The 11,920-nt window shown below is 40.6% G+C and overlaps 1 protein-coding gene across 6 annotated transcripts in view; it reads right to left on the bottom strand.

The window, feature by feature from the left end:
* Positions 1-1,751: 1,751 nt before the first annotated feature.
* ZNF236 (zinc finger protein 236) overlaps positions 1,752-11,920 on the bottom strand; it is a 203,490-nt gene continuing 193,321 nt past the window's right edge. For all 6 annotated transcript variants that reach the window (XM_075585499.1, XM_075585505.1, XM_075585503.1 and 3 more), the window contains 2 exons: positions 6,261-6,437; positions 1,752-4,250 (listed from right to left, as the gene is read on the bottom strand). In XM_075585499.1, coding sequence (XP_075441614.1) covers positions 4,078-4,250; positions 6,261-6,437 — 350 coding nt within the window. In that variant the 3' untranslated portion in view covers positions 1,752-4,077. The remainder of the gene's footprint in view (positions 4,251-6,260; positions 6,438-11,920) is intronic.

Here is an 11,920-nt window from a genome sequence, read left to right as displayed (position 1 = left end):
TATCTCAGGTGTGTTCAGTTTTGTTCACTGGTACCTCTCCACATGTTGAGTAAGGGAGTATTTGGGGGGATATACAAGTCACTTGGGATCTTACCCTCTACCTCTCTCGTTGTTTTTGCACATATTTACCTTCGTGGATATGCGTTAAACTCAAGGAAAATAAAATCTGTTACCAATTTAGGTAACCTAACATTATTTGCAATGGCTTAACAGAGCTTAGTGTATCTGGCCCTTATGCATGAAAATACCCAATTGTCTTAGTTATGTGTTTCTTATTCTTAGCACCTCTGTTAAGTGTAAAGTACTTCAGTACTTCATGCTTCTTACATTCGCCACAAATGTATCAGACAGGTTAAATAACAGCTTCGCTGATATTTTTTAAAAGAGGGCAAGAGAAAAGTGATCGATCCAGAAGGAGAAATTGATACATCCTATTAGAATATCTACACACACACCATCAAGTAACTCCTACGATTATTCCTTATACCACCTTCCCAAATTACTCACTGATCCCAATCGAAAAAGTGCTTAAAATGTTTTCAAATCAGATTGCGGCTTCTCATTTATTTCTTTAGACTTAATGCTGTATTCACTAGGAATTATTTATTCATAAATGGATTGATATTCATTCTCATTTGCATGCCTGAAAATCGCATTATCTCCTCGCTTTAAAAACTCTAGTGATACAAATAAGCATTAACTTATACAGCTCTGGTCACTTTGGTTTGTAAGGGGGTTAATATATGAATACGCTTTACACTGTTAATATGTATTTTTATACAGGCATACCCCACATTAACGTACGCAATGGGACCGGAGCATGTATGTAAAGCGAAAATGTACTTAAAGTGAAGCACTACCTTTTCCCCACTTATCGATGCATGTACTGTACTGCAATCGTTATATACGTGCATAACTGATGTAAATAACGCATTTGTAACAGGCTCTATAGTCTCCCCGCTTGCGCACAGCTTCGGTACAGGTAGGGAGCCGGTATTGCTGTTCAGGACGTGCTGACAGGCGCATGCGTGAGCTACCGTTTGCCTATTGGGCGATATGTACTTACTCGCGAGTGTACTTAAAGTGAGTGTACTTAAAGCGGGGTATGCCTGTAATCTATTCTAGGTTGACTGTTTTATCTTGCGTATGCCTATAGCTGTACACACACACACACAAGATAGGCCCAATACCAGCCTGGAGTAGGTGATGAAAATGAGTGATATTCTTTGCCTGTATAATCACCAGGTATCCAAGTTTAGTGGATAGCATATGAATAAGCAAGTGTTTGTTCCTCATTTGCATACGAAGCCTGTAAAAATATAGCCACAGTAAAAAGTTCCTCATCATTGCTTTAATGCAGGGCTGCGCAAACATCTGGTGCTGCGCCCCCTCTGTCTGCTCTCCCCCAGTGCTCGCGTCACACCTTACCTGTGTGCCGGCGTCAAATTACACTGCGGGTCATGTGACGTCCCGCGTTGCCCAAAGCTGGCTGAATCACGGTTAGTTACAGAGGCCTCGCGCAATCCCCCAACATTTAATTTAAATGCCTTGGGGAAGAGCACAGGGCCTCTGTAACAGGTGTCTGTCCCCCCCACCCCCCTCAAAAAAAACGTGCGCCTAGTTTGCACACCGCTGCTTTAATGGTTGCGATATGGCTTAAGTGAAAAGGATGATAACATTTACGTTAAATAATGAGAATGACACTTTTTACCTTGAGTGAATCCTCCTTCCCCCCTCCACCCCCCCCCCCCCCCCTCCACCACCAATCATTGTTCTCATGGCTTGATTAGGTTTAAAATGGGAAACTATGTACTCAAAGTAACTCCTTCCTAGGAGGCATTATATTTTTGGTGGAAAATAATTCCGGAAACCTGATAGAAATGCACATAAATGCATTCACATACAGACAAGAAAATAATAACAACTCTACTGGCATCTTGTCGAGTACTGTAGGTAGATTTTTGTGGTCACACAGACAAACTGAATCCCTAAAATAAAAGGCTTCAGATTTCAGCATGAACATTTATATATTAAATCTTGCACCTTTATATTCTTGTATCTGTAACATACGCTTTACATTATAGCTACTATCGGGCATCCAGAAAACTTCTACTAATCGTTTCATTCTAATGCACCCATTATATAAAAATAAACTATGACGCTACAAGAAACAATACACAAAGTGCTACGAAAAGACGCAATGTTGAGTCACATTTTACACAGAGGAAATTGGTGCGGTTACGTTATCTGTTTCATAGAAAAACCTACAAACCAATAGTGATGTTGCTTTACTTTTTATTTACCTATTTAAAGCAGCTCTGCAGGTTAATCTAAATATAAATCCAAGGGAAAATAAGGCGCCTCTGTTATTTTTAGATTTTTTAAATTAAGATCTTCATAAACCAACATGCATTGTAAAACATATACAGCTATTTATATGTGTATTTGGGGGTTGATTTAGTGATAATACACCTGTTAATAAAAGAGGAAGTATGTAAAATGGGGTTCTATTTAGAATGCCCCCAATATATTATCTCACTTCAAGCTACTGGATGGTTTGAGACAGACACTTCTCTGTGCTGGAGAAAATGTTAGTCTCATTCATTTGAATTGAGTGAATCTCCACCTCTGGGAAGTGGCAACACAGCATATTACACATGGAGCCATAATGATTCCTAAGCACAGTCAGGCACTCTTGAGATCAGCTTCACTTAGGAAAGTGCAGACCTACATTTTCAATGCTACTAAATGTATCACAAATGAAGACACAACCACCCGATAGAGAAGCCATAATGTGACGGACTGGCTTCACTTTTGTGTATTTCTGATGGGTTGCTAATTTGGCGCACAGCTTTTATAAAACGTTTCATGGGTTTTAGACCGCACTTCTATAAAAGATGCCAATTCTTGTAATCCTGATCATATAGAATGTATTATTTACGTTCTACATTGCTATAGGAGAATAAAGGGGACAATTCTTTAATCAGAAACTATTCCTATGTTAGCTTGAGGTTATTAAAGTAGCCAAAGGAAGGAAAGACTACTTTTGATGCCCCTATATATTCTACTACGACTGGGACATTTCTTAAAATGTACTTTTCTTCAAAAGAAATAAAGGGTCATTTTTTATAAAGAATATCACCAAGTGTATTATCGTTTATTTTTAAACCTTTGCAATTCTGCTATATGTTAAAAATATTGCAATGCTACTTTAATGTAGGACAAAAAAAAAAGGATGTCCTGCTTTCCGACCAATGGTTTTAAATAGCTATTTGTATCTCACAACATCTGTAGCAGAACGAACTGCGTAACTTATTTTATATGGGGAAAGAAACAACAAAACAAAGCAGAGAGGAGAAATATCCCATTTTAGCAATGAATGTGGGTAGCTAGGGGCCGAAATGGACTAATGTTCAATTAAAAACAAAACGTGAAAAACATAAGACTTGTGTGACGTCCCAGACAATAATCTAAAATGTTTCCTTTAGTAACTAGCACAAGAAGATGTCCCAGCCATCTCTCAATTAGTTTAGTTACATTAACTCAAAGCAAAAAAATATATATTATATTTCATCACCTTATAATATGTAAAAGAAAAATTACCAATGTTATCTGGGCATACAATTCTTCTTTTAGAGTAGCATTTTTGGTTACAGACAATTCTTTTTCTACAAAACTTGAATTTGTTAATTATGGTATATTAAATATGAAAATCCTTGACTTATCTTGATGAGCATGTGCTGCTCTGATTTCAAGATCCAGTGAGCTTGTATAACTTGCAAAATTAGCTATACATTAGCAACTGATACATTTCTTCAGAGGTACCTGAGTTGTATATTTGCAGATAATATACTGTAGTACTGCTCACATGAGATTTCATGAGCAGTTAATCATTCAGCATCGAAATGGGCTGCAATGGTCTTCTATGGAATGAATACCAGTCCCATCAAGCAATGAGTTAGTGTATTTTAAACAACATGGATGCTTGAGATATTGAATGAAATGTGTGCATATGTGCTGTCCAACATCTCTCCATTTTTATTTCAAGATGAGTATTAGAGTTCTCATTGGAAGAAGTCAACGGAAAACATTGGTTATGCCACATTGCCAGTCGCCTGATGGTTCCTGAACAACCTCCTCCAAATCAAGAGCTTGGCTGAGGACCTCTTCTCCTTCTTCTTCTTCTTCTTCTTCTTCGTCGTCCTCTTCCCCTTCTTCATCTGGATGCATGGAAACTTCCTCTATAAGATCTGTAACAGTTCAGTGATTGTGTCACTAGGGCATACTTTTAGCAGGAGCATTTAAGAGGCACTAATCAATTTGATGGGTGCTCCTTGGTGAAATCTGAGAAATGTTTTATATCAATGGTGTTGTTGAACCATTACAAAAGGATAATTAGAATTCATATTAAAAAAAGAAATCTCAAATAGCAGTACAGGCATACCCCGCATTAACGTACGCAATGGGACCGGAGCATGTATATAAAGCGAAAATGTACTTAAAGTGAAGCACTACCTTTTCCCCACTTATCGATGCATGTAATGTACTGCAATCGTCATATACGTGCATAACTGATGTAAATAACACATGTGTAATAGGCTCTATAGTCTCCCAGCTTGGGTACAGGTAGGGAGACGATATTGCTGTTCAGGACGTGCTGACATGCGCATGCGTCAGCTGCCGTTTTCCTATTGAGCGATATGTACTTACTCGCGAGTGTACTTAAAGTGAGTGTCCTTAAACCGGGGTATGCCTGTATATTACTTAAATTACTGGTGCATCATTTTGTGTGAATTTTTAACTCAATAACCACTCAAAAGTCACTTTCTACTTGTGTTCTAACATCACAAAAAGGCTAATAAACTTAGGGACTAAGACTCTATATGATTGTAACATTCAATTAGCTTGGATAGGTACCAATATAGGGCTATCATAAAATGTATATTTTTAGAAGACCAAGAGTTGCTTTCATTAGTAAAGTAGCTTATCTATGACTGGCCTCCTAATACATACTCTTCACTGACTTATGAGCATGTTGTACTGCATCAGTTGTAGCAGTTACATGTCAGAGTATGAGAGAAAGGAAGTAGCCAGCTGTATATTTTTCAATACAGGCATATCCCGCATTAATGTACGCAATGGGACAAGAGCATGTATGTTAAGCGAAAATGTACTTAAAGTGAAGCACTACCTTTTTTCCACTTATCGATGCATGTACTGTACTGCAATCGTCATATACGTGCATAACTTATGTAAATAACGCATATGTAACAGGCTCTATAGTCTCCCCACTTGCGCACAGCTTCAGTACAGGTAGGAAGCCGGTATTGCTGTTCAGGATGTGCTGACAGGCGCATGCGCGGGCTGACGTTTGCCTATTGGACGATATGTCCTTACTCGCGAGTGTACTTAAAGTTAGTGTACTTAAAGTTAGTGTCCTTAAAGCGAGGTATGCCTGAACGTTTCATTTAAGAAAAGTCTCTCAACAAAAATGAGGCAGACGGAAGTGCCTGCAAAGGAAAACCCTTTTCTTATGAGGATATTCATCTATGTATTAGAGATAAAGGCATATCCATATTATATTTAGTATATTGGTGCTGTGTATACTGACAAAAAGAGACAAGTAACTGTAAAATGGTATGCTACAGTATTCAATTATGTTAAATCAGAATGACTGAAACATGACTTTTAATGTAGATCTCTTGAAGATCGTCTATCTAAATACACACTGTGAATGTTGGATTGTCTTGACAGATTACACATGTTCACTTTGTGTAGTGGATACACAGTAGAATCTTATGGAGATAACACTAGGTTAAACTGGGAAAAAAATGTTTGATGAATCAATTAAATTAAGATACACAACTTGGTAATAAATGTGTGACTGTTCTGATATATAGTAGCATAGATTAGATGGGGCATTATTAGTATTTTATTGTTTATGATCCTAGTTGAGTTATTACCTGAGGCTCAGACGTGGATTAATTACTAGAATATTAATATTAGCTATTTTAAGTGCACTTCCTCAGTATGATACAATGTTAAGTATAGGTGTGGCATACTTTTTTTTTTGTTCAAAGTATTTTTTAATTCAATAGAAATCCTTTATGTGCCCATTTGACTCCACTGCACCTAATTATTGTAAATCATTGACAGTTTTCCTAAAATTAACCTAACGGCCCTATAGCTTTGATAATGTCTCCTGCAGCAAAACATAAAGGAACAAAAATAATGCCCTGCACTGTTATTTATGTACGTACCAGGATAGGCATGAGCCCGCTTCATATGCAGCTTCATATTGCATTTCTGAGAGAAGTTCATTGAGCAGTAATCACATTTGTAAGGCTTCTCGCCTGTGTGCTTCTTCATATGCACCTGCAGTGCACTCTTCTGGTTAAAAGCTTTTTCACATAGACTGCACTGAAATGGACGTTCTCCTGCAAACAGATTAGATCTTGTATTCAGATTAAAAAGGACCTACTACATATCGTAGTCTGCACATCAAGCCACATTGATTACTGGAACAACAAGCATGTGCACACACTCCTATATTAAACATACATATGCATATACATTTTACATGAGATTTGAAGAACACATTTTTTTAGTTGATGCAGGGAAAATGTAACCTCAAAATCTCAATATAGATTTGTATTATTAGTAACATTTCAGGTATCACAAGTTAAAAAAACAAAAACCATAGGATTCTCTTGGACTAGATTTATAACAATTTATTGGCTAGAAGAATGCACGTTGAAAATATTCTACTAGCATACAGAGTCAGACATTGCCCATAAATGTGGTATATTACTGAAAGACCAACCATGGAGAGCCTGGTTTGGGGTGGCTTGTCTAAACATACCTGCTGCTATAAAATATCAACAGGAATAAAGGACTTGAAAACCTTAACATCAATACACACATTGTGTATAGTGTATTTACGCTCTATACACCATCATTATTTAATTCACGCTCGATAAATCCAATGTCAATTTCCAGTTGGAGCAAGTGCCATTTTCCCCAATACAACATATACCAGTACAATACAAAATATCAGAGTTTTCATAGGATTCAATGGCAACATCAGCACAGTATATCACAACATATAACAGAAAGAATTATAAAGCCTGTTACATCTGTATATGGTTTAGGTTGAATATCATCAAATTAGATTCTATTTGATAATTAAGAGCACAATATTACTCACTCAGGAATTTTAATCGCAGTGGGGTGCAGAGGGAGAGTGGCAAATGTTAATGTCCTAATTAATGATTGATATAGATATATAATATAGATATAATGTATCTATAGTTTTATATATATTTATAAAAACAAGAACGAAAAGTGCACACTCCCTAGTGCATTACCGTATAAAAATTGAAAAATGTATTAAAAAAGGGGATACAAATTCCCACTCACATGTAGAACATTAAAAACAAGCATTGAGATAGATCACAGGTTACCGGCAACCGGCTGGAGAGATTCTGAATTCCAATAGTGGAAAAAAATCTCGATTGTGCAGATCTGCAGCGATCATCAGAACCCCAGTGGACTTGGTGGTCCAACCAAGTACTAACCGTGCCCCATGCTGCTCATCTTTGCACAATATAAAAATGTACGTGCACAGAGCAATTCATTGATTCATAATAATATCAAAAGTATACTTTTTTATCTATCTAAATATTTATTGTAAATTAGAGCTTAGAAAATTTATTTCAAGGGATATTCAAAATTCCCATGTAAACAAAAAAGAAAAGAAAAAAAAGAAGGCAACAGTACGCGTTGTTCCCAAGCGGTCACGGATCCAAATACTAACCGCACCCAATGTTGCTTCACTTTGGTGATCGGATTTACATTTTTGCCTTTTTTAAAAAAAAATTCAATAATATTGTTGTCCAGTTACATTGGGTACAAGTGTGATATAAAATGACAAAATGACGTGGTGTGCCATAGATATTGTTAACGTTTAGTTAAGTTCGATTTATATATATATATATATATATATATATATATACAGTACTCGACAAACCCGGTCGCCCACTCGCCAGGTGCAAACGGAAAATCCCCTGCTCTACAAAAAAAAAAAAAAAAAAAAAAAAAATCCCCTAGCCGATTGGCCAATAGGGCATGACACGGAATGGAGCCCATCCTTCTCTGCAGGGGTAAGTAATCGGAGTGCTGCTGCTGCTGCTCGCGCGGCCCCCTATCTCCTGCCCCCCGTCCCTGACTGGTGGTAGCGGGGGTGTTCCCCCTTTCTTTCCCGGTCCCCCCTTCTCTCCCCGGTCCCCCCTTCTCTCCCCGGCCCCTGCACGGGGCGGAGGTGTTCCCCCTTACTCCCTGCTTCCCCCCAATCCCCACGGCTGCCCGCTCGGGGCGGGCAATGGAAGCAGGGGTGTTCCCCTCCTTCTCTCCCTTTCTCTCCCCGGTCCCCGCGCATGGCGGGAGATGGAAGCAGGGGTGTTCCTCCCTTCTCTCCCCCTTCTCTCCCTGGTTCCCACGCGGGGCGGAGGTGTTCTCCCTTACTCCCCACTTCCCCCCGTGGCAGGAGATGGAAGCGGGGGTGTTCCCCCCTTCTCACCCGGTCCCCGCTTCCCCTGGCTTCCCGCGTGGGTCAGAGGTGTTCCCCCTTACTCCCCGCTTCCCCCTGGTCCCTGCTTCCCCCCGATCCCCGCACGGGACAGGAGATGGTCGCGGGGGGGAGGGGGGCAGCGGGGAGTAAGGGGGAACACCTCCGCCCCTTCTCTCCATCTCTGAACCCCTCTCTCCGTCTGACTCTTTCTCTCTCCGATCCTCTCTCTCTCTCCCTCCGATCCTCTCTCTCTCTCTCTCTCTCCCTCCGATTCTCTCTCTCTCTCTGATCCTCTCTCTCTCTCTCTCTCTCTCCGATCCTCTCTCTCTCTCCGATCCTCTCTCTCTCCGATCCTCTCTCTCTCTCCGATCCTCTCTTTCTCTCTCTCTCCGATCCTCTCTCTCTCTGTCTCTCTCCGATCCTCTCTCTCTCTGTCTCTCTCCGATCCTCTCTCTCTCTCTCCGATCCTCTCTCTCTCTCCGTTCCTCTCTGTCTCTCCGATCCTCTCTCTCTCTGATCCTCTCTCTCTCTCCGATCCTCTCTCTCTCTCTCTCTGATCCTCTCTCTCTCTCTCTCTCTCTCTCTCTCCGATCCTCTCTCTCTCTCCGATCCTCTCTCTCTCTCTCTCCGATCCTCTCTCTCTCTCTCTCTCTCTCCGATCCTCTCTCTCTCTCCGATCCTCTCTCTCTCTCTGATCCTCTCTCTCTCTCTCTCTCTCTCTCCGATCCCCTCTCTCTCTCCGATCCTCTCTCTCTCTCTCTCTCTCTCTCCGATCCTCTCTCTCTCTCTCTCCGATCCTCTCTCTCTCTGTCTCTCTCCGATCCTCTCTCTCTCTCCGATCCTCTCTCTCTCTTTCTCCGATCCTCTCTCTCTCCGATCCTCTCTCTCTCTCCGATCCTCTCTCTCTCCGATCCTCTCTCTCCGATCCTCTCTCTCTCTCTCTCTCTCTCTCCGATCCTCTCTCTCTCTCTCTCTCTCTCCGATCCTCTCTCTCTCTCTCCGATCCTCTCTCTCTCTCTCCGATCCTCTCTCTCTCTCTCCGATCCTCTCTCTCTCTCCGATCCTCTCTCTCTCTCCGATCCTCTCTCTCTCTCCGATCCTCTCTCTCTCTCTCCGATCCTCTCTCTCTCTCTCCGATCCTCTCTCTCTCTCTCTCCGATCCTCTCTCTCTCTCCGATCCTCTCTCTCTCTCCGATCCTCTCTCTCTCTCTCCGATCCTCTCTCTCTCTCTCCGATCCTCTCTCTCTCTCCGATCCTCTCTCTCTCTCTCCGATCGACTCTCTCTCCGATCCTCTCTCTCTCCGATCGACTCTCTCTCTCTCCGATCGACTCTCTCTCTCTCCGATCGACTCTCTCTCTCTCCGATCGACTCTCTCTCTCTCCGATCGACTCTCTCTCTCCGACTCTCTCTCTCTCTCTCTCTCCGACTCTCTCTCACCCTCTCTCTCTGTGTCTCTCACCCACACTCTCTGTCTGTCTCACACTCTGGATCTGGATCTCTTATTTACCCTATATATCTTAACTGCCCTATACACCAAAATAACCTATACTGCTTTCTTCCAGATCTGATTCAAGCTTCACACGGGAGACCTCGGAATCCCCCCTAACCCAGAAGACAGGTAGGGAACACATCCCCTCCAATGTACAACATTGCGGGAATGAGGGTACCTGGACATTGAGGGACTGCGGATCAGGTAAGATCCCAGGCGGGATTGCTACTTTAGATATTTGGAAGCGGGGACGTCCACACACTGGTTAAGGGGTTCAGGAAACTAGTAATTTACATCTGGCTTTTATTTCTAGATCCGACACACACACACACACACACACACACACACACACACACACACACACACACACACACACACACACACACACACACGTAACAAGGACTAATTGTAGTATAATGTAATACATTCAATAAATTTATGTCAAAAACTAATGTTGTTCTTACTAGGAATTTATTAAATTTATTTTATTTATATATTTTATGTTAAAGCGGGGTTGGGGGCGGGACTAGGGGGCAAGTAGATTTTTTGGTTCGGCGAGTAGATTTTTGGGTGATTTGTCAAGCACACAAATACATTGTATATGTATACGTATATGTATATATATATATATATATATATATGTATACGTATATGTATATATATATATATCTAGAAAAAAGGAAAAAGAAAGAACCAGGCGCACACCTAGTGCATTACCATAATAAAAAATGTATTAAAGGAACATAAAATCTATAAAATGCCCACTCACAAAGGTACAGCAATAATAAGCGTGTATGAGATAGGCTCTCATGTGCCAGCAGCTCCAGCAAACAGCGTCCAGCTTTGATCAGTGGCGTCGTCACGTGGACCTCCTCCATACAGCAGGAACCGGAAACAGAATCCCTCGCCTTTGGTGTTCAGAGTGTATAGGGAAAACGGGTTCCACCAGGAAACAAGGTTTAGAGAGTCCTCAATTCAGCTGAGCAATGGCTGCAACAAGCGCACACGGGAGCCCAAAAGTCTCTGTGCAGGTATCAGCAGTGTTCGTGAGCAAATGGCGGCCGCAATCTAGCCACGCCCTACGCGTTTCGTCATCGATGATGACTTCTTCAGGGGCTATCCACTAAGCACCAGTCCATGGTATTTATAGGGAGGTAATTGGTGTAATTGGCCAATACTCTAATTGAAGCAGTAATATAATATAAATCACTTGTTACACATCAATAAAACAATTTATAAACAATTCATAAAACAAATCATTTTGTGAGGACCCCATTGAGTATGAGAGATTGTATACATACATTAAGAACAGATATTAGTAATAAGAACTAGAAAAAATGTATATCTGTAGACATCTAGATATCTGTAGGGACTGGCGATCCCTTCGAAACGGGCTGCAAGAAACTGGAGTTTTTGCCATTGGAACAGGACTTTATGTACTAAAGGTTTTTTAATTTTTATTTTTTGACAATTTTTTCAAAATTTTTTATACATTAAATTCATTTTTTTGATTTTTTCACATTTTGTTTACAGGGTTGCATTGTCAGAAGATTTCACTAATATTGTATTATTTTATAGTCTTTATCATAGTGTATTAGTCTATATCTAGCCGCCCCGCTAAGCACATTCATGATTGGCTACTAGTTCTTCTACGAATATATATTAATAGGATATTTAGAGGCGCTACTTCTATCTCTGTTTGTTTTGATATATATATATATATATATATAATCAAAAAAATTCTTCCATCCACACCGGGGACAAGCATAGATAACATTCCAAGAGACACTGTTTTTAAGTATACCCTTTGCTTGCTTCATTCATTGTAACATCGCCGGAAGAAGAGATCAGTGTATCTCGA

Source organism: Ascaphus truei, chromosome 2 (assembly GCF_040206685.1).
Source record: "Ascaphus truei isolate aAscTru1 chromosome 2, aAscTru1.hap1, whole genome shotgun sequence".
Taxonomy (NCBI): Eukaryota; Metazoa; Chordata; class Amphibia; order Anura; family Ascaphidae; genus Ascaphus; species Ascaphus truei.
Note: the sequence above shows the minus strand (reverse complement) of the source record. Positions and strands in the feature narration are given on the sequence as shown.